This window comes from Natator depressus, chromosome 3, assembly GCF_965152275.1.
Source record: "Natator depressus isolate rNatDep1 chromosome 3, rNatDep2.hap1, whole genome shotgun sequence".
Classification (NCBI taxonomy): Eukaryota; Metazoa; Chordata; order Testudines; family Cheloniidae; genus Natator; species Natator depressus.
Genome location: NC_134236.1, coordinates 183894990 through 183918411, shown reverse-complemented (window position 1 = coordinate 183918411; position 23422 = coordinate 183894990). Strand labels below are relative to the sequence as shown.

Below are 23422 nucleotides of genomic sequence, written 5' to 3'. Positions count from 1 at the left end.
CCCTTTCCCTTTCCCTTGGGCAGGGCCCCCTCCGCGCCGCGGCCAGGCTCGCTTACCCCGTTCCCCGGCGGCGGCTGCGTTGTTTCTCTCCTGCTGCTGCTGCACCGGGCGCGGCCTGGACACTCGCCTGGGTCTCCTGTTGGCGGCTCGGACCGAGTTCATTTGCCGGCTCGTGTGGGTGGCGGGAGAGGAGGGGGGGGTTGATCCTCCGACAAACGGTGCCTCTTCGGGGGGGTGGGGGTGGGAGGGGAGCCCCGGGGGTGGCCGCTTCACGGCGGCAGCGGGGGGGGGGGGGTGTCCAGTTGCGGGTCCCGCCGCTGCTGCCGTCTCCTCCCCGGCTCGCTATGGAGGAACAGGGGCCGCCTGGGTCTCCCGAGCGCTCGCTATGGGGGATGTTCGCTCCTTTCCCCCCCTCCCCAGCCCCCCCAAAAACCCTCTCTTAAAGGAGCCCCGCAATCCTCAAGACCGTCGCTGCTCCGTGGCAGGAGGAGCCATTGACACTGCCTGAGACACTCAGTGAGAGGCGGCCGCTCTCCGCCAATCAGCACCTCCCACACAGAGAAAGGCAGTCTCGCAGCCAATCACGTAGCAGTTTTCATCATAGCCAAAGTGGGGAGGGGGTTCTGGGGTGGGGTGGCTGGAGGCAGAAGCAGGATATAAACCAAGGGTTTGGGACACCCACCCCATAGGGGAGGTAGGAGGAATGGGGAGGGAGTAGAAGAGGGAGCTGGGTGGCAGCTGTTGGGGCTCAGTGTTTATGAGGGGAGTACTGTACAGACACTGTGAGAGAAGAGGCCTAGAAGTGTTTGGCGGAAGTGGGATATAAGGGTTTGGGTTACAAAGGATGATGCTTTGGGGGAGAGGAGGAGGAAGAAGGAGGCTTTTGCCGGGGAGTTGAAAGCAGTAATGGTTTGTTCACAAGGGTTACAAATGCCCTTCTTAGTGGAAGCAGAACGGATTATTGAATGACTGGTGGTAACAGCAGCAATATCTATGAAAGGAGTATGGATGTGTGTGCCTCTGGAAGAGGACGGAGAGAGGGGTGAAGGTTTTGCATTTAAGAAGGGAGGCTAGATACATTTCCTTGTGGGAGGAGGAAAAATGTAGGGCGGAAATAATAATAGTGTAGGTATAGCTGGTGATCTCAGGGAGAGAAGTGATTAATCAATTCCTGGAGCAACAAAGTGAAGAGAGCAGCTATTTAAGCAGCTTGGGTTTATGTGAATCGTCAGAGAGCAGGTTAAGATTCCAGTTGCATCTGAGCTGAAGTCTCTACAGAGTCTGCTATTTTTGGTAGCAATGTGGAGCAGCAACAAAAGAGGAAGCCTGGTGGGAGAGTAAGTGTTCAGAACCTTCAGTTAATGTAATGTATAAAATGGTAGGTAGGGAGACATGAAATGATTGACTAATTCCTTGTGTGTATTGTGTGCCCTGGTAACTTTGTTAGATGTGTACATGGCCTCAATGGCTTGGGGTGGGGGTTTCCTTGGTTTCCACTCAATGCCTACCTATTGCCAGATCCTGTTTAGCAACTCTTCCATCCTGGCAATGTACATCTCCCTTTTCCAAATTCTCACTTGTATTATCTTTTGCTAAATATAACAATATATTATCTGTGTTGTTGCAGTGTTTCAGGCATACACTTTTTTAAATAATCACTACTTGTCATGGCTGGTAGTCAACAGGGGACTTTAGACCAGAAACTGGTGAAATGAGTTACATTTATTTTTCTTTTTTATAAGATATGCATATCCTGTGGAAATGGTAGCAATAAGAGGAAAATCATTTGCTGTCTCCAAAGTTACTCCCTTAAGACTGTGGCCTCAATCCTGCAAGCACAAATGTTTTAGTATAAACACTTGAGTTATTTCTGTTTACTCAGGTCCTGATCCTGCAAAGCCTTCAACTATTTGTCTGAGCATCAATAACAAACACTTATTAACTATGCCAAGTGTAAGCAAATAGTGAAGACTAAAAACATGCTAGGCTGAAGGTAAATTTGTTCTGCGTGAACAAATGGAGATCGCATAGGCTTTAGGAAACAACAGTTTTTCTAAAAAACTCAAATCTGAATTCAAAGAATTTTTCTTTTGGTGTGTTTCAGGTTTAGGCTAATGGTAAAATTTAACTTAACATCTTTGTCTGACAACAAGATGCCATCTATTGAGTAGTATACTGTGGCCTGTACCATTTTGTTGCTTTGAGAGGTGGTCAACAAATCAGTATAGTTTTTCCTCTTGCTTAAAAAGAGAATTCTTACTCTGTCCCTTCCACTGAAAGCAGAAAGATGAGAAGTAAATGATGTTGTTTTATTTGTACAAAGATAACTTTATTTGTAGGAAGAGAAAATAACTTTCACTCAGAATTATTGCCAATATCTTATTTGGGTCTAGTCCACTTTGTCCATTCCAAAAAGGGTCTGAGTGCCTGCATGATTATAATTACACTGTTCTCAGAAGAAAAAATTCTTTGTGACAAAACTGCTTTCATTTAGACCTTGATCTAGTCTGCAGAATTTTACCAAATTTAAATCTTGGTTGTAAGGCTTCTGAGAAATTTTTTAAATGCTCTTCTTTAAATCATTTGAATACTCTTGCTTTCATAATCAGTTGGTTCTAAAACTCAAATGACACTATAAGGTACAAACATGACTTGTGCAAACTTGCAAATCTTTAAATACAATATTGTAATTTTATATATGTACTTCTTATCTAACTGCTTTTTCCTTTAAACCTAGCTCTAATCTGTGAAATCTTAGTGTCCCAGGTTATTATTTAAAATTCTTCACTACCAGTATTCTCCTTTACTTTTAGTGCATTGGTTTTAAGTAGGCCCTACCATATTCTTGGCCATGAAAAACACATTACCAACTGTGAAATCTGGTCTCTCCCTGTGAAATCTGGTCTTTTGTATGCTTTTACCCTATACTATGCCGATTTCACACGGGAGACCAGCGTTTCTCAAATTGGGGTCCTGACCCAAAAGGGAGTTGCAGGGGAGTCGCAAGGTTATTTTAAGGGGGTCACAGTATTGCCAACCTTACTTCTGCACTGCCTTCAGAGTTGGGCAGCCAGAGAGTGGCAGCAGCTGACCAAGGGCCTAGCCCTGAAGGCAGCAGCGCAGAAGTAAGGGTGGCAATATCATTCCATGCCATCGTTACTTCTGCGCTGCTGCTGGCGGCAGCTCTGCCTTCAGAGCTGGGCTCTCGGCCAGCAGCTGCAGCTCTCTGGCCTCCCAGCTCTGCTGGCAGTTCCGCTGCTAGCACCAGTGCAGAAGTAAGGGTAGCAGTACTGCAAACCCCCCTAGAATAACCTTGCGTCACCCCACAACTCCTTTTTGAGGCAGGACCCCTACAATTACAACACCATGAAATTTCAGATTTAAATATCTGAAATCACGATATTTACATTTTTAAAAATCCTATGTCCGTGAAATTGACCAGAATGGACTGTGAATTTGGTAGGGCCCTAGTTTTAACATTTGGACATGAGCTGCTGAAAGGCAATCTTCAGATCTATGATCTAATTTTGCCAGAACTAAATCAATTTGTCTGAAGCTTCAAATTCATAGGCTACCATAGAACTTTACTGAAAAAGCTTAGAGGCAAATCAGGGTGACAGGATACTTTTTTCAAATGACGATCTCAAATATTGATGATGTGTTGGTTCAGGTTGAAACTGGAGCCTTTGACTAGTATTGGGGGTACTTGACAAAAGTTAGTGATAAGCCATTTCAGTATACATTACGGCCTCTCTGAATTTTTGTTATAAGCAGTTTCTCTCTGTGTGTGTAGTTTGTGGAACCAAGTGGTTTGGTTTGGTGGTGAGGAGAATGAGAACTGAATGGGGGAGTGAATTGTGCTAGAGAATCACATTCTGGGAGGGGGATAAAACAAGCTTGTACAGAAACTCATGTTGCCAAGAAATTTTTATACTTTATAAGGTACCTAAATTAATTCCTGGCCAAAAAAAAACAAACCTTAACATCAAATTAAGATAGTAAACATTCATCAGTGACTTAAAGGAAAAAAGAATAAGAATACTGTAGTTTCTCCAGAATAACAGTAAAGCTTAGGCTGAATTTTTTTGTTTAAAGATCACATTTTTAACACACCCAAACATTAGAAAGCTTGGAAAATTACAGTTAATTTAACCAAAATAACCTTAACTTTAGCTGTATCTCTTCTAATAACAAAACCTGGAATCTACCCTACCCTCCAGCAGTGGCCATCTTTATTGCATCTGTGGCTCTGAAAACTGAGATGTGATCTTAAACCAGTTTTGTTGAGAGAGTGATCATACCTATTGTAGCATTAAACCAAAGTGAACCTGTCTTTGCGTGGGTTTAGTTACCTCCTGTGGCTTTCTTGCAGTCACTGGAAAAATACTTCTATTATTGTATTACAGTAACATCTAGAGACCCCCAACTGACTATACTAACTGCTGTAAAAACACATAGGCCATATCTATGGTAAAAGTGCTTCACCAGTATACGTAATTAGTATATTTTATGGGCAAAGCATTTCTAGGCTATGTCTAAGCTATAGAGTTTGTGTTGGCGTAGCTATGCCAGCATAGCTCCCTAGTGTGTCCACTAACCCAACGAGTTTTTCTGTTGGGGTAGGAGCACCACCTCCCCAAACTATAGTACTTTTCTGTCAGTGTACCTGCATTTATACTGGGGTTTTTATCAGAATAGCTATGTCAGTCAGGGGTGTGGCTTTTCCCCCCATGCCCTTGACCAATGAAACTTGTATATCAGCATAGCTATAAGTGTGGCTGCAGCTATACCAGCAAACATATGCTTTTGATTGTATAGCTTATTCTGGCCCCCCCTGCTCTCATGTGAAATTAGCTGTACTGGCAAAAGCATACTTTGTTTGTCTACGCTAGGAGCTTGTGACTGGCATAGCTGTACCAGCAAAAAATTCTAACTCATTGCACCCCTGACTGACATAGCTATGCTGGAGAATGTTTGTAATGTAGACCTGTCCATAAGATGGTCCTTGCCCCCAAACTGCTTAGTCCAAATAGGCAAGGCAGAAAAAGGGTGGGAAAGGAAATGTCCACCAAAGTGACCACAATCAAGGCAGTCATTTGAAACCATTTCCCCCAAAATGCAAAGGATTTCAAATGGAAATGCATATTTTTTTAAACTTGTGAAAGTGCTCAAATGTGCTTGGTGTGATCAAAACACATAGTAAGCGATAGCGGCTGCTGCAAATTTCTTTATGCAGAAAGGGATACAGTAGACCAGCAGAGCATGAGGGTTCATGGCTGAAATGCTTGTTAATTCAATGTCTTTTTTTTCTTTTGTTTATATTATCAACATTTAATTATAGGGTACTGGGGTGACTTGTTTTACAAAGACCACCAAACAGCCTTCAAATAGTGGCTGTTTTGCTACAACTATTGACTTTAGCTGGATTTGAACCAGTGATGTATCAATACCGAATCCTTGTGTAGCATTTTGCATCAGTAGCAGAGGGGCTGTCTTTCTAAGTTGCCGGGGGGTGCTTGACCCCTGCCCCCACTCCACCCCCTTCCCCAAGCATGCCCCGCCCTTGCTCCTCCTCCTCCCCCTGGCACCTCCTGCACACCGCTGAACAGCTGATCTGAAGCCGGTGGGTGGTGCTGGGAGGGAGGGGGAGGAGCAGGAGCTGATGGGGAGGCTGCTGGCAGGAAGGAGGTGTTGGGGGGAGGAAGAGGAGCTGATGGGGGGAGGGGCTGCCAGTGGGTGCTAAGCACCCACTATTTTTTTTCCGTGGGTTCTCCAGCTCGGGAACACCCACAGAGTCAGCTCCTATGATCAGTAGCTCTCAAAGTGCTTTACAGAGGAAGTCAGTATCATCATCTCCATGTTACAACTGAGATCCAGAGAGGTGAAATGACTTTCCCAATAAGCCTGTGGCAGAGTCAGGAATAGAATCCAGGTCTCCTGAGTCCCAATCCAGTCCTTTATCCATGAAGCCATACTGCCTAGTATGAAAGATTGTCATTTCCAACATTGTTCTGAGCCATTCAGTCATCTTGACTAGAAATCTTCTATCAAGAGGATCTTTGGACTGAGTGAACATGGGCTACTGAATTATTTTTTCACCCTCGAAGTGCATCTTCCAGGACAGCTAAGATCATCCTTTCCTTTATATTGCGAGTTATATTTAGAATTAGCTGAATCCTGTGCCTCTGGAAAAGTAGTACTTCACTCTTTATATGCAGTTGTGTTGGTTTGTCTTTGTTTTGGCAACTCCTTTCCCCAGTTGCCTCTTATGTTCATGAAAGGAAAAACTTTTGATCTCAGGCAGTACATGTAAACCTTTCCACTCCTGCCAAACAAAATTTTTACAAATTATTATTTCTGTAACTTACCTTAAAACGATCTATTTTCCTAAAACTTTGCAAGTCAGTTTTTACCTGATGTTGGAGTGTAGTCTTTAGGGGAGTCTTCTGCTGTTACTGTGTGCTCTTGGCTTCTGAAATAAGAAAAAAAGAGGAGAAAACCCCTCAAACACATTGTTAAACAAATGGTATGTGATCATATGAACATCATACAACAAAATCTGGTTTCTCTTCTTAGATTCTGCCCTAAGAAAAGGTAAGTAGAAGTCTAAAGAATAATAATATCTTTTAAAAAAAATATATTTATAAAGGACTTCCTAGACCAACTGCAAAAAAGTAACAAATCTTGGTGGAAATGATTGCTGAACTTAATTTGGAATCAAAACTACACTTTTAATCATTCTTTACAATCCCAATAGCATCACTGGGATTCAAAGCTGTTTTGGGAGAGAGTATTGTCTCTAGCGAATCCATAAGAGGGGGATGGGGACAAGGACACAAGGTAGGACACTAAAGGCTCTTCCATCAGACTACTCCTAAAATAGATTCAAGAACTAACCAGACATTTTCTCTTGCCACTCTCACAACTGTCACAGAGCCTTCCAGTTCCAACGTTCCATCTTTCTTGCATAAAAAATCAAAATAACACTTGAAAACAAAAGTGTAAGAGAGGAACAAACTAAAACAGGTTGCTTGGGGAGGAACGCAATGTTCGGAAATACTCATATTTGTGCTGCTGGTCCTGTCTAACTCAGAAGAAATTTTGTACTGGAGCTATGCTGCCACAAGGCTATGTGAGTCTGCAAGACAGTAGGGAGAGACAGAAGTCACTGTACAGACAACCCTGCAAAGCTACATCAAAACTACAGTAGCATTAGCGAATCTTATGTTCATGAGATTTGAGGGGTCTGTCCCCCCTGCTTTTGTCAGGAGGGGGGCAAACTCCACACTCCCTCACCAGAAGAAGCTAGCGAAAATCTGTAAGGGGAACACCATCTCCCCAGACCCCCTTCCACAGGCTTTCCTATGGGTAGGAATTATCTGAATTTTTGACTTGTTTTCCCCCAACCTGTCAAGACTGGCTTGTATACCTCACTATAATATGAGGGGTAGAGTCTAATGTGTCTGCTGTTAGAACACAGTACGTGTTACAAAGAAGAAGCTAGGCAAGTTATCTTTATGCTTGAATGGTCTAAACCACAAGTGAGCTTTGTAAACTAGTACACTGCTTATCATAACATGCAAGAGCAGAGGGATGATCTTGTGATTAGCTGCAGAATCCACTGAGTGGCCTTTCATTTGATACCTCAAGTGGACAGAACCACTTTTTTAAAGATGTCTGACTTGTGTAAAATGTAGCTGGCGTATCTGTTTCTAGTCTCTGAAGACTGGAAGTCTCTGTAAAACATCTCACTCCAGAGAGGCTGATATAAGAAATCCATCATGAAACAGTTCCTGATCTCTTGATCAGTGGAATCGTCCCTTGGTAAAAGCACCCGATCCCAAGTATTGTGCCGTCTATGATCATAGCTTTCATTCCTCAATCCTTACTATTTTCCCTACTTTATCTTTTTAAAACTAATCATGACAATCCGTATTTATGTGCTAACAACTGGGGGGACGGGTTGCATCTGTTGAACTAATGACAATTAGGTTTAACTGTGGTTTTATTTTTAAATCTCTGTCCCACCACACCACTATTTTCTCAACAAAGAACTAGCTTTGTATGGACACCATTCATTGCTTGTTGTTAATGTGTGTTCAGCAGTGGGACTCCAATTTGCAAGCTGATCTGTGCAGGCAGACTGTTTGTTTGCATAGATCACCTGAAGTATCAGGGCCTAAGAGTATATTCTACTCCTGGGGAAATTCTACGCCATTGCACATGTGCATAATTCATGTGCCATGCATATTTTAAATTTTTTCTGCAGAAAATAGCTTCTGCTGGAAAGTTGTAGCAGTTCCACCTTTTGCCCACCAGAGGGCGGTGTGGTGCTAAACAGAGCAGCTGCCACAAGTTTTCAAAGATAATGTCCAATGGCTCTGCAATCACATCAGTCAACTCCCTCAGATGCATTAGATCCGGACCCATGGACTTGTGCATGTCCAGCTTTTCTAAATAGTCCTTAACCTGTTCTTTCACCATAGAGGGCTGCTCACCTCTTTCCTGTACTGTGTTGTCCAGTGCAGCAGTCTGGGAGCTGATCTTGTCTGTGAAGACAGAGGCAAAAAAAGTATTGAGTACTTCAGCTTTTTCCACATCATCTGACACTATGTTGCCTCCCCCATGCAGTCAGGGTCCCTTCTTCTTGTTGCAAACATACCTGTAGAAACCCTTCTTGTTACCCTTCACATCCCTTGCTAGCTGCAACTCCAGTCATCCCTTGGCCTTTCTGATTACACCCCTGCATGGTTTAGCAATATTTTATACTCCTCCCTAGTCATCTGTCCAAATTTCCATTTCTTGTAAGATTCCTTTTTGAGTTTAAGCTCACCAAAGATTTCATTGTTAAGCCAAGCTGGTCACCTACCATATTTGCTATTTTTTCTGCACATCGGGATGGTTTGTTCCTGTGCCCTCAATAAGGCTTCTTTAAAATACAGCCAGCTCTCCTGGACTCCTTTGCTCCTCATATTAGCCTCCCAGGGGATCCTGCCCATCAGTTCCCTAAGGGAATCTAAGTCTGCTTTTCTGAAGTCCAGGGTCCGTATTTTGCTACTCTCCTTTCTTCATTTTGTGAGGATCCTGATCTCAACCATCTCATGGTCACTGCTGTCTAGGTTGCCACCCACTTCTACTTTCCCTACCAATTCTTCCCTGTTTGTAAGCAGCAGGTCAAGAGGAGCATGGCCCCTAATTGGTTCCTGCAGCACTTGTACCAGGAAGTTGTCCCCAACACTTTCCAAAAACTTCCTGGATTGTCTGTACATGGCTGTATTGCTCTCCCAATAGATTGAAGTCCCCCATTAGAACCAGGGCCTGTGATCTGGAAACTTCAGTTAGTTGTCCGAAGAAAGCCTTGTCTACCTCATCCTCCTGATCCGGTGGTCTATAGCGCACGCCCACCATGACATTACCCTTATTGCTCTTGCCTCTAAAATTAACCCAAAGACTCTCAACAGGTTTTCTCCAGTTTCATACTGGAGCTCTGAGGAATCATACCACTCTCTTACATACAATGCAATTCTTCCATCTTTCCTCCTATACCTGTTCTTCCTGAACAGTTTATGCCCATCCATGACAGTGTTCCAGTTGTGTGAACTGCCCCACCAAGTTTCTGTTTGTTCAATCACATCATCATTCCTTGATTGTGCCAGGGCTTCCAATTCTTCCTGCTTGTTTCCCAGGCTTCTTGTGTTCATGTACATGCACCTAAAATAACTAGCCAATTGCCCTACTTTCTCAGTATGAATCAGGAGGCTTCCCATCTTGTACCCTCCTCCTTGTGTTTCCTCCCAGTATCCCACTTCCCCACTTACCTCTGGGCTTAGGTCAGCATCCCCCGGTGAACCTAGTTTAAAGCCCTCATAAGGGCAAGTGGGGGAGGACACAATGGGGCAGGGGTTGAGTGGAAGTGGAGGCACAGGGCCACATGGGGATGGGGAGGGGTGCAAGGCCACAGGGGAGAAGTGGGTGGCTGAGTGGGGGCACAGACACATGGGGAGAGGGGGTGCAGGGCTACATAGAAATGAGGGGAGGGGGCTGGCTGAGGGGATGCAAGGCCATATGGGGATGGGGAGAGTGTGAGTCCAAATGGGGGTGCAAGGACACATGGGGACAGGGGCAGATGTGCCTGACTGAATGGGAGAGGCTGGGGTCAGCCAGAGTCTACATGGGGGAAGCTCCCCAAAAAACCCTCCCTGCCCCCCAAAAAACCCTATACTGTACTTTTTCCCCACCCATACCCAACAACCCACCAAGTTCACATCCAGGTTCCTTCCCAGCAATTACTTCCCTCTCCCTCAGGTCTTCTGTTATCCCTGACTCCCCCAAGCCTTTACACTGCTTCTGAAGGATGTAGGAAATACAGTTCTGTATTGTAGTTTAAATGAATTATTACTCAATTCTGTATTAATATGCCTAGTAAGAAGTCTATTTGTCAAAAAAAATGTGTCTGTATTGTTTCAGGCATACTTGCTGACAGGTATTTTTAAACAAATGACCAAAAATAATTGCAACTGGTGTGATTATATTGTTGTTTTGACAAATAAAATATGCAGAATTTTGCAGAATTTTAAAATATTGTGTACAGAATTTTTAATTTTTTGGTGCAGAATTCCCCTAGGAGTAGTAATCTCAGATAATCTCAACTGAGAAGGCAGTCCATTCCTCTGAGCTCAAGAAGCAAAATTTCCTATTTGGAAAGAAAAGAAATGGGAAGGATATAAAATAAAGCGACTTATCAAGGATCCTTAGGTTACTGTCTTATTTGTATTCCAATATCATTGCTCTGGTGTAAGTCAACGTGTGACTTTTACATTAGAAGATAATTCCTTATACTTGCACTCATGAATTTGAGCTGTTCTCATTTTACAAAAAGAAGCTATGAGGGAAAAAAAGGCTATTAGTATAAGGAGGTCTGAATGAAGATTTTAATGCTATCAAGGATGCAAACATGTCTGTTAGAGAAGATTGTCTTTAATGTCCTGAGGCAGGAGAAAATACACTATCCATAATATGCTTTGCATGTCCGGAGAATTTATGAAAGCCATGTGATGACACCAGACAGCATTCTGTCATGAATCACCATTTTAATTAAAACTTATTTAATCCAAACTGTAAATTTGGGGCACAAATCTGAAATCTAGGATGAATGGTGCAAGAGCTGGAGAATGTCATCTAATTTCATGCAACTGCAGACACTTGTGTTATGAAACCAGCCTTCTTTTATCTTCTCAGGAAAAACAGTTGAAATTGAGGATCAAAGATAAGAATGCAAAGCTAAAACTAGTTGTAAACTTAAAAAATGGTGATATTTTGTTTGTGCACGGTTGGTTTGTTTTTTAATGCACCACAATTAGTATTGTGAAGACTTTTCCTGGGTGTTTTAATCATCTTATTCTGATGGGATATGTCAAGGGGAGTCTTTTGGTTGATGTTAGTGGGAGTTGGATTAGGCCTATGGCCTCTGAAGTCAATGAAAATGCTCCTGTTAACTTGAAAGGGAGTTGGATCAGCCCTGCGTTAATTGATGCTTTAAAAGGATGCAACTCCCTGGCCGTGCACATCACGGATGCTGAAAAAAGAACCCTTATATTCAATAGCAAAACGACTACTTCACTGCAGAGTTAAGGTAGGGTGGTGGTACGTCGTCCCTTTGCAGAATGTTGAGTTGAGCAAGGTTCAAACTTCTGAAGACTAAGAAATGCACAGTTATGGTTGCCCATGCAACCTTACCTCTGTCCTCTTTCAGCTATGCCCCCTTACCACCTTTACTCTGTCAGCCCCACAGCTTCTGAAATGTACAAACTCTTCACCTCCATTTACAACCCATTCAGTCTCATCCACAGCACTAGTCATCTAACACTATTAAATGACAAAAAAGGGGGGGGGGGAAGACTGCCCATGCCAATGAGAATTATTTGCATACACTTCTATGGGTGTTAGTATGCTAGGTTTCAGTGCTCCAGTTGTGCTAAAATGCTGTGGAATGTTGCTCTACCACTTTTGGCAGGAGTCAGAAAGGTGTTCCAGTAATTCTGATTGAGTTACCATTTCTTCTTCCAGAACAGGGAACAAGGTCAGGACCCTGACCTGACTCCCTACTTTATCAGGAGAGATGGTAGCTCAGTAACATGGGCAGCCCATACTGTGAGGCAGGAGCCGATCTCCTCATGCTAGCTCCTCCATCTCTTCCTTTCCAGAGTCGGCAGCCAAAGTTGTGGGGAGTCTGGACTCAGCTCAGCTTCCATCTTTCATAAGAAGATAAGAATGGCCATACTGGGTCAGACTAAAGGTCCATCCAGCCCCATATCCTGTCTGCTGACAGTGGCCAATGCCAGGTGCCCCAGAGGGAGTGAACCTAACAGGTAATGATCAAGTGATCTCTCTCCTGCCATCCATCTCCACCCTTCTGACAAACAGAGGCTAGGGACACCACTCCTTACCCATCCTGGCTAATAACCATTAATGGACTTAACCTCCATGAATTTATCTAGTTCCCTTTTAAACCCTGTTATAGTCCTAGCCTTCACAACCTCCTCAGGCAAAGAGTTCCACAGGTTGACTGTGCACTGTGTGAAGAAGAACTTCCTTTTATTTGTTTTAAACCTGCTGCCCATTAATTTCATTTGGTGGCCCCTAGTTCTTATATTATGGAAACAAGTAAATAACTTTTCCTTATTCACTTTCTCCACACCACTCCTGATTTTATATACCTCTATTATATCCCTCCTTAGTCTCCTCTTTTCCAAGCTGAAAAGTCCTAGTCTTTAATCTCTCACACCCTGCACCTTTTCCCTTCACACTGCCCTCACACTGGGATCTGCACCTCCAAGTACAGATTGTCATTTGGTAGTAATGAGAAGACATTTAGGCAATTGTACATATCACATCCTATGCTTTGCGTACAGAGCCAGCCAGTATGCAAACCAATTAGCTGGGTCCCACCAGCCTTGATTCAACCTATTCCCTGACCTCTTCACTGCATTCCCCACTACAACAAGCCCCCCTCCAACTCATGTTCCTGATGTCTTCACTCCTTGCTATACAAACATTTCTGTTGCTATTACTTCCCCCTTTCCTCTAACCCCACTCGTGCAGTTTCTGGAGTGTATTTCAGAAGGAGGGGAGGGGGGAGTTTTTAGAAGGTCTGGTGAGAGAAATCACAGACAGCGTTTCTTCCAAAATACTGACCGTTTTATGACTGAGAGAAAGATCCTCTGTCCAACAGATACCTCCTTACTCTGCCCATCTCTGAGGTGTCAGCATGGGAGTGTCAAACCTCTATAGATGAGTAGGGGTCCTGATGCACATATCTGGGCAGAGAGCAGGGCTTAGATACTACGGGGGAGAAGGGAGCCCCTCCTAGCTCCTTTGCTCAGACCTTCCTCACAACTTGGCTCATGTGAGGGGGGCAGGGAGGAGGGGTCAGATCATTACAAATGACCAGAGAACCCCTGGAGGCTGGTACACATGTGGGGGCAGGGAATGGGCCTCAGGGACCCCCAGAGCCCAGCTTACATAGGGGAAATAGGAAGAAGGGCTCAGACACCCTCCCACACACCAATAGGCAAGCCCCCTCCAAAACTGGCTCACGGGGGGGGGGGGGTAGGGATGGGGGTCACACCTCTGTAGATGAGCTGGGATGGGGGCAGATTATGACACAAATGGAAGGGGAATGTGGGCCTGACAGGCACCCCTGCCTCTATTCTCCCCCAGGCCTCCATCACTGAGCCTCACATCCCTCTTCCCAGTGTCCCACCGCTGTAATCCTCCTGTTTCTGATGCCTCCCTCATCTGAGCCCACAACCTATTTCTCCGCTCCATAACTCCAGTCCCCTCATTGCAGCCCCAAACCCCTCTCCTCCTATTCCCCTACTTCTCTGCCTCCTAATGCCCCTCCCAGGAAGCATTCATGTATGTAAATTCCCCCCAAAATAAAATTGCCACCCAGAGCTCAGGAATTGCAGCAATCTCCAGCCACTCAGTCCAAAACTCCTTTTGTCTTAGGTGGGGGCCAGTGATTAGCTTCTCCTTAGTTATGTTAATTGAATGGTGAGTTCACAGCCATCAGTCCCAATGAAGTCTGTGATTCAGCCGATCCTTGGTACCTCTCAACTTAATAATGAAATACAGTAGAAGAAAATTGGGTATGGGGAGGCTATATCTCATGAACCCCTTGGTCAAGTGACCCCAAATCTGGATCACTAACACCACCCTGTGCCTCCCCCATGAGGCACATCACGTTTCAAAGCAATCTGAGTAACCATTCAGATTTTAGAGCACTGACAAGTCAAACTTTAAAGCATATAAAATACTGGGAATGGCATTTTTCTGTTTTGGTGCATGTACAGTGGAAAAGATATACATTTCTTAAATACTGTTCTCAATTTGGGTCTCCAAAAGCTTTAGTGGGTGCCATGCACTACCTTAGGTAAAATTTGACAGGTTGAAACCATTTTGACCTGCATCACTCACAGCAATAGTTTGGTATATAGCTCTATGCACAAAAACAAACCAACCACCTACAAACCTTTTGAAAAATGGCTGTGTTGTGGGGATTATATCTCTAGAACCTCTAGCTCAAATGATCTAAAATTTGGGTCACTAACCCTGTGTTGCACCCAGTTGAGGCACAGTAAATTTCAGAGGAATCCAACGGAGAATGTCCATTTTAGAGGTCTTAGAAGAGTCAATCTGCCTGAATGCAGTACAAGGCTGTCATAAACATACAGCTAAGGGTATCATAAAATCCCTCCTTCCTTGTAAAGAGTTAAGAAGCTCAGGTAACCTGGTTGGCATCTGACCAACAGGACCAATAAGGGGAGAAGATACTTTCAAATCTGTGGGGGAAGGTTTTTGCTTTGTTCTTTTTTGTTGGGTCTCTCCAGGTCAGCGAGGAATCAGGACAGGGAAAATACATCTCCCAAAGCCCTACTTGAACTAAGCATCTAGATTACAAAAATTGTAAGTAAAGTAAGGAAATGCGTTCATTTATCTTTTGTTTTAGCTTGTGAATTTTCCCTGTGCTAGAGGGAGGTTTATCCCTGGTTTTTGTAACTTTTAAGTTTTGCCTAGAGGGAAATCCTCTGTGTTTTGAATCTGATTGTCCTGTAAAATTACCTTCCATCCTGATTTTACAGAGGTGCTTCTTTTACTTTTTTTTTTTCATCTTTATAATAAAGTTCTGTTTTTTAAGAATCTGATTGGGTTTTTAGTGTCCTACAAACCCAAGGGTCTGGTTTGTGCTCACCTTGTTTATTTTTCAAGCCTTCCCAGGAAAGGGGGTGTAGGCCTGGGGGGATATATTGTGGGAATAGGAACTCCAAGTGGTCCTTTCCCTGATTCTTTGTCTAAATCACTTGGTGGTGGCAGCATACCTCAGTCCAAAGACAAATAGAGATTTGTGCCTTGGGGAAGTTTTTAACCTAAGCTAGTAGAAATAAGCTTAGGGGGTCTTTCATGCGGGTCCCCACATCTGTACCCTAGAGTTCAGAGTGGGGGGGGAACCCTGACATGGTGGCAGAGTGGTGGGGTCATTTTGAACCAGAAGCCCAAACCTCAGGACATTAAAAGAATTTTTTTCCTTTTGGCTGCTTGGAAGCAGGGAGCTTTTAAGCTGAAAGCAGCTGGAGTTTTTTTCCTCTGCCTGAGGGCAGGGTAGTTAACCTCCTGCAGGGGAATTCACAACTGGTTTTTTTTTTTTTTTTTTTCCCCCTAGCTCTCTGGTTAAGCTAGGCTAAGTGCAGAAAGGCTAGGATGACAGAAAGTGACATCCAGAAAAAACTGGAATTAGCCAGATTTAAAGCTGAGGAAAGACAGAAGGAACATGAAAGACAGCTGGAACTCAGACAGATGAAGATTGATGCACAAGCGGCCAGAGAAAAAGCTGCTAAGGAGGCAGAAATGGCCAGGGATGAGGCTGCCCATGAGAGAGCTATGGAGGCCCAGCGGGAGGCCCAGAAGCATGCTCAGGAGGAGAGGGAAAGTGAGAGGAAGCATGACCTGGCTGTTACGGAGTTGAAGAGACAAAATCCTTCAGCTGCTGGCTCCACTTCCCCAAAAAACCACAAATGGGAGGGACTATGTCTGCAGTATGATGAATCCAGTGATATTGTTGAATATTTCATCACCTTTGAGAGACTGTGCACCCTTCATAAAATTCCTGATGGTCACAAGATGACCACACTGGTAGCAAAATTGACTGGCAGAGCTCTGGACATATTCAATAAGATGCCTATTGAGGATGCTTCTGATGATGGTAAATTTAAGGATGTGGTTTTAAAACAATTTCAAATTGGATGTGGTTTTAAAACAATTTCAAATTACATGTGAAACTTGCAGAGTAAAATTTAGAGCCCCTAAAAGAGGGGCTGGACTAAGTAATGTGGCTTATGTAAACCAGATGAAGGATCTGTTAGATAAATGGGTCAAAGGAAGGTGTGTAACTAGCTTTGAAGGAGTGTGTGATTTGTTTGTAAGGAGCAGTTCCTGACTATGACCAATGATGAAGTAAAACAGTGGTTGTGGGATAAGAAAATGGACTCAGCAGAAAGTCTTGCTGCTTATGCTGATCAATGCGAGCAGTCCCAGACCGCCAGAGAGGCGGGGAAAGTTGGAACAAAATGGGTGGAGGTAGCAGAGAGGAACAACTCTGGTCTCAGTTGGAGCGGATACCAGAAGGGACACCCCGAGACCACACCCTACCGCCGAGGGTAGCCCAAGGCCCCAACTACACTCCAAGGAAAACCCAGACACCTTATCGTCCCACCACACCATTCTCCAGCAACCCACGCCGCCCCAGTGACCAGTCAGCTGGGCAATGTTTTAAATGTAACAGGCTGGGGTGTGTAAAGGCCAACCTCCCCAAAAACCCCAATAGATTACAGTTCATTGCACCGGGGTTACACCAAAGGTCCTCAGGCCCAGGTGCCTCCCAGATACCCTCAGAGCGAAGGGAAACTGTGAGTGTGGGTGGGAAGAAGGTTATCGCGTGGAGGGACACTGGAGCACAAGTGTCGGCTATCCACCAATCCTTAGTGGACCCCAACTTAATCAACCCAGAGGTCCAAGTGACTATTCAACCCTTCAAGTCAAACTCCTTTGACTTACCTACAGCCAAGTTGCCTGTCCAGAACAAGGGCTGGTCAGGAATGTGGGCTTTTGCAGTCTATGATGATTATCCCATTCCCATGCTGCTGGGGGAAGACTTTGCCAACCATGTGAAACTAGCCAGGAGGGTGGGAATGGTCACCTGCAGCCAGGCTAAGCAAGCCTTCACACCTAGCTCTGTCTCTGACCCTTCTACAAGGGCTCAGTCTGTGTTCCCAGAGACCCAGCCAGGCCTGGAACTGGAACTGGCAGAGCAACCAACACCAGAACTGTTGCTAGCACTGAATCCAGTGCTTGCAACCCCATCTACAGCTCCAACACCAGAGGTCACCACCGAGCCTGCACTGGCAGCAGCAAATAAACCTACACAAGAGGCTCAGCCGGAGCCTGAACCACAATCTAGTGCACCAGCGGAGAGCAGTTCACAGTCAACGGAAACAGCCCCATCCCATACATCGCTTCCAGAGGAACCAAGCCCAAGTCCACAATCCAATGAGGAAGTGATGTCTCCAGCATCAAGGGAACAGTTCCAGGCCAAGCAGGAAGCGGATGGAAGCCTCCAGGGAGCTTGGACGGCGGTACGGAGCAACCCACCGCCTCTCAGCTCTTCTAATCGATTCCGGTTTGTGGTAGAAAGAGGACTTTTATACAAGGAAACTCTTTCTGGTGGGCACCAGGAAGACTGGCATCCTCAGAGACAGTTGGTAGTTCCAACTAAGTACCGGGTAAAGCTCTTGAACTTAGCCCACAATCATCCTAGTGGTCATGCTGGGGTGAACAGGACCAAAGACCATTTGGGGAAGTCCTTCCACTGGGAGGGAATGGGCAAGGATGTTTCTACCTATGTCCGGTCTTGTGAGGTGTGCCAAAGAGTGGGAAAACCCCAAGACCAGGTCAAAGCCCCTCTCCAGCCAATCCCCGTCATGGAGGTTCCCTTTCAGCGAGTAACTGTGGACATTCTGTGTCCTTTTCCAAAAAAGATACCCAGAGGAAAGCAGTACATATTGACTTTCATGGATTTTGCCACCTGATGGCCGGAAGCAGTAGCTCTAAGCAACAACAGGGCTAAAAGTGTGTGCCAGGCATTAACATACATTTTTGCCAGGGTAGGTTGGCCCTCCAACATCGTCCCAGATTCGGGAACTAATTTCCTGGCAGGGACCATGAAAAGCCTGTGGGAAGCTCATGGGGTGAACCACTTGATTGCCACCCCTTACACAATCAAACATATGGCCTGGTGGAGAAGTTGAATGGAACTTTGGGGGCAATGATAAGTAAATTTGTAAATGAGCACTCCAGTGATTGGGACCTAGTGGTGCAGCAGTTGCTCTTTGCCTACCGAGCTGTACCACACCCCAGTTTAGGGTTTTCACCATTTGAACTTGTGTATGGCCACGAGGTTAAGGGGCCATTACAGTTGGTGAAACAGCAATGGGAGGGGTTTACGCCTTCTCCAGGAACTAACATTCTGGACTTTGTAACAAACCTACAAAACACCCTCTGAACCTCTTTAGCCCTTGCTAGAGAAAACCTAAAAGATGCTCAGGAACAGCAAAAAGCCTGGTATGATAAACGTGCCAGAAAGTGTTCCTTCAAAGTAGAGGACCAGGTTATGGTCTTGAAGGCACTCCAGGCCCATAAGAAGTGTCGTGGGAAGGGCCATTCACAATCCAGGAGTGCTTGGGGGCTGTTAACTATCTCGTAGCATCCCCCACCTCAAACCTAAAGCCTAAAGTGTACCATGTTAATTCTCTAAAGCCCTTTTATTCCAGAGAATTAAAGGTTTGTCCGTTTACAGCTCAGGGAGGAGATGACGCTGAGTGGCCCGAAGGTGTCTACTACGAAGGAAAAAGTGATGGTGGCGTGGAAGAGGTGAATCTCTCTATGACCCTTGGACGTTTGCAGCGACAGCAGATCAAGGAGTTGTGCTCTAGCTTCGCGCTGATGTTCTCAGCCACCACAGGACAGACCGAACGGGCATACCACTCTATTGACACAGGTAATGCTCGTCCAATTAGAGCCCAAATGGGTGTCTCCTCAAGCCAGAACGGCTATAGAACGGGAGATCCAGGACATGCTACAGATGGGTATAATCTGCCCCTTTAACAGTGCATGGGCACCTCCAGTGGTTCTCGTTCCCAAACCAGATGGGGAGATATGTTTTTGCGTGGACTACTATAAGCTAAATGCTGTAACTCGCACAGACAACTATCCAATGCCACGCACAGATGAACTATTAGAGAAACTGGGATGGGCCCAGTTCATTTCTACCTTGGACTTAACCAAGGGGTACTGGCAAGTACCGCTGGATGAATCCACCAAGGAAAGGTCAGCCTTCATCACCCATGTAGGGCTGTATGAATTTAATGTTCTCCCTTTCGGGCTGCGAAATGCATCTGCTACTTTGCAGAAGCTTCAGAGTAGCAGCCGTGTTGGTCTGTATCCGCAAAAAGAAAAGGAGTACGTGTGGCACCTTAGAGACTAAGAAATTTATTTGAGCATAAGCTTTCGTGAGCTACAGCTCACCTTAGTCTCTAAGGTGCCACACGTACTCCTTTTCTTTTTCCAGAACCTTGTAGATAGTCTCCTAGCAGGATTGGGAGAATCTGCAGTCACCTACCTTGACGATGTGGCCATCTTTTCTGATTCATGGGCAGAACACCTGGAGCATCTGCAAAAAGTCTTCAAGCGCATAAGGGAGGCAGGGCTAACTGTTAAGGCTAAGAAGTGTCAAATAGGCCTAAACAGGGTGACTTACCTTGGACACCAGGTGGGTCAAGGAACTATCAACCCCCTACAGGCCAAAGTGAATGCTATCCAAAAATGGCCTGTCCCAAAGTCTAAGAAACAGGTCCAAGCCTTCTTAGGCTTGGCCGGATATTACAGGCGATTTGTACCACACTACAGCCAAATCGCCACCCCACTGACAGACCTAACAAAAAAGAAACAGCCAAATGCCGTTCAGGGGACCGAAGAGTGTCAGAACGCGTTTAACCAGCTTAAAGCGACACTCATGTCTGACCCTGTGCTAAGGGCCCCAGACTTTGACAAACCTTTCCTAGTCACCACAGATGCATCTGAGCGTGGTGTGGGAGCAATTTTAATGCACGAAGGACCGGATCAAGAATTCCATCCTGTTGTGTTTCTTAGCAAAAAGCTGTCTGAGAGGGAAAGCCACTGGTCGATCAGCAAAAAGGAATGTTATGCCATTGCATACGCTCTGGAGAAATTACGCCCATACATTTGGGGACAGCATTTCCACCTGCAAACCGACCATGCTGCGCTGAAGTGGCTTCATACCGTCAAGGACAATAACAAAAAACTTCTTTGGTGGAGTTTAGCTCTCCAAGACTTTAATTTTGAAATACAACACATTTCAGGAACTTCTAACTAAGTGGCTGATGCATTCTCCCTTGAAAGTTTCCCAGAATCAACTGGTTAAAATCATCCTTGAAATGTGGAAAATATTGTCAATTTTTATACAATCAGAAGTATATCTAGAGGTGTATGTGTCTTATTAATTCTGTTTTCTCCTAGAGCTCCAGGAAGAAATCACAGCCAGTGTGAAGCAGGCTGTCCAGCACTGTCAATGATTTGGGGGGCATGTCATAAACATACAGCTAAGGGTATCATAAAATCCCTCCTTACTTGTAAAGAGTTAAGAAGCTCAGGTAACTGGTTGGCATCTGACCAACAGGACCAATAAGGGGAGAAGATACTTTCAAATCTGTGGGGGAAGGTTTTTGCTTTGTTCTTTTTTGTTGGGTCTCTCCAGGTCAGCGAGGAATCAGGACAGGGAAAATACATCTCCCAAAGCCCTACTTGAACTAAGCATCTAGATTACAAAAATTGTAAGTAAAGCAAGGAAATGCGTTTGTTTATCTTTTGTTTTAGCTTGTGAATTTTCCCTGTGCTAGAGGGAGGTTTATCCCTGGTTTTTGTAACTTTTAAGTTTTGCCTAGAGGGAAATCCTCTGTGTTTTGAATCTGATTGTCCTGTAAAATTACCTTCCATCCTGATTTTACAGAGGTGCTTCTTTTACTTTTTTTTCGTCTTTATATTAAAGTTCTGTTTTTTAAGAATCTGATTGGGTTTTTAGTGTCCTACAAACCCAAGGGTCTGGTTTGTGCTCACCTTGTTTATTTTTCAAGCCTCCCCAGGAAAGGGGGTGTAGGCTTGGGGGGATATATTGTGGGAATAGGAACTCCAAGTGGTCCTTTCCCTGATTCTTTGTCTAAATCACTTGGTGGTGGCAGGATACCTCAGTCCAAAGACAAATAGAGATTTGTGCCTTGGGGAAATTTTTAACCTAATCTGGTAGAAATAAGCTTAGGGGGTCTTTCATGTCACTTATCACCCCACACAGGAATCCATACAGGGCATCATCAAGCAATTACAACCTATACTTGATGGGGACCGCATCCTGAAAGAAATCTTTCCTGAACTCCCTTTCCTGGCCTTCAAACAATCCCCCAACCACACCAAACTCATCATCAGAAGTAAGCCCCCCAGAGACCAGGACACATCAATTCAAAGTGGTACCAGACCCTGCCATAACAGATGCAAGACCTGTAGGTGTATCTTCACTGCTACAATGATTAATATCCCTCACAATACTCTTTGTGACATCCATGGGTCCACACATGCCTATCACAACATGGTGAACCTAATCCCGTACACCAAATGCCCCAATAACAACTATGTGGGTGACACCAGACAAACACTACACTCTTGAGTGAACTCACAGAAAAATAAGACAAAAACACCCTATCACCCAGCAGCAAACACTTTTCACAAAGGGGATCACTCCATTGCTGACTTCTCAGTCCTCATCCTCAAAGGAAACCTGCATGATGCTTTCAGAAGATGAGCCTGGGAACTTAAATTCATAACGCTGCTATACAGTAAAAATCATAGACTCAACAAAGACGGTGGTTTTATTGCTCATTACAACAGCTTGCAACCTACTAACTTCCTTTGTCTTATGACTGAAGATGTAAATTGGCCACTTCATTTTAGGAGGTAGCCCACAACATATCTTAACCCCTTATGCTTAACAACCTGTCCCACCTTGTTTTTCGCTGACAGTCTGGTTATCTTTTCCAGTCTTTCTAGACCTGAAGAAGAGCTCTGTGAAGCTCGAAACTTCTCTTTTATTCCAACAGAAGTGGGTCCAATAAAATATCTTTTCCCATTTTGTCCCTCATATCTTGGGACCAACAGGCTACAATAACACTGCAAACACATAAGAAAAATGTGGGTTACCTAGTAGATCTCTTATAAATTAATTTGTTCTCTGTAACATCACTCAAGTAGAGTCTTTCATACCCTACAGTTATTCATGCAATTGGAATTTTGCCTGAGTAGGGAATGCAGTGCAAGTCTATTATTTGTGGTTGTTGAAGGGGCTTCCATAACATTCTTGTGTGTAAATGAACCCAGGATCAAACAAAACTATTGTCCATAATAGGATTGTACTTCTAGTACAGGGGTGGGCAAACTACAGCCGGCGGGTCTGGTCTGACATGCCAGCGGTTTTAAGCCAGCCCTCAAGCTCCTACTGGGGAGCAGGGTCTGGGTCTTGCTCCGCTCCGGCACTCCAGCAGGGGAGCAGGGTCAGGGGCCGCTCCATGTGGCTTGCGGAAGCAGCCGCATGGCCCCACTCCAGGGAGCAGGGTTGGGGGCTGCTCCACGTGGCCCCCCTCTGGCTCCTACGTACTCCAGTGGCCCCCTCTGGCGCTCCAACATGCTGCTGCTGCTTCCGGCAGCTGCTTGAGGTAAGTGTCGCATGGAGCCTGAAGCCCTGAACCTCTCCCCACACCCCAATCCCCTGCCTCAGCCCTGATCCCTCTCCTGCCCTCCGAACCCCTTGATCCCAGCCCGGAGCACCCTCCTGCACCCCAAACCCCCCATTCCCAGCCCCACCCCAGAGCCCACATCCCCAGCTGGAGCCTGCACCCCAACCCCCTGCCCCAGCCCTGAACCTCCTCCCACCCTCCATACCCCTTGGTCCTAGCCCAGAGAACCCTCCTATATGCCAAACTCCTTATCCCTAGCCCGCACCTCTAGCCAGAGTCCTCACCCCCACCCCTGCACCCTACTCCCCCACCCCAATCTGAAAATCAGTGATGCTTTTGGAAAACTTCAGTTTCATCTCCAGAACAAACACAATGTCAGACTGCAAAAAAAAATTGATGTTTACCACAATACTGTCATCACTACACTCCTCTACCGCTGCAATATGTGGACTGCTTATCAACACCACATAAAATGCTTGGACCAAGTCCAGCTACAATGTCTAAGGTTGATA

At 45.1% G+C, this 23422-nt stretch overlaps 1 protein-coding gene and 1 pseudogene across 2 annotated transcripts in view; one reads left to right on the top strand and one right to left on the bottom strand.

Moving 5' to 3' along the window:
* The window catches only part of FBXO11 (F-box protein 11), a 199710-nt gene extending 199508 nt beyond the window's left edge, over nucleotides 1-202 (bottom strand). For both annotated transcript variants that reach the window (XM_074949453.1, XM_074949454.1), the window contains exon 1: nucleotides 57-202. In XM_074949453.1, the coding sequence (XP_074805554.1) occupies nucleotides 57-162 (106 nt within the window). In that variant the 5' untranslated portion in view covers nucleotides 163-202. The remainder of the gene's footprint in view (nucleotides 1-56) is intronic.
* A 509-nt stretch (nucleotides 203-711) lies between these two features.
* Nucleotides 712-23422, top strand: part of LOC141985391 (uncharacterized) — a 32270-nt pseudogene continuing 9559 nt past the window's right edge.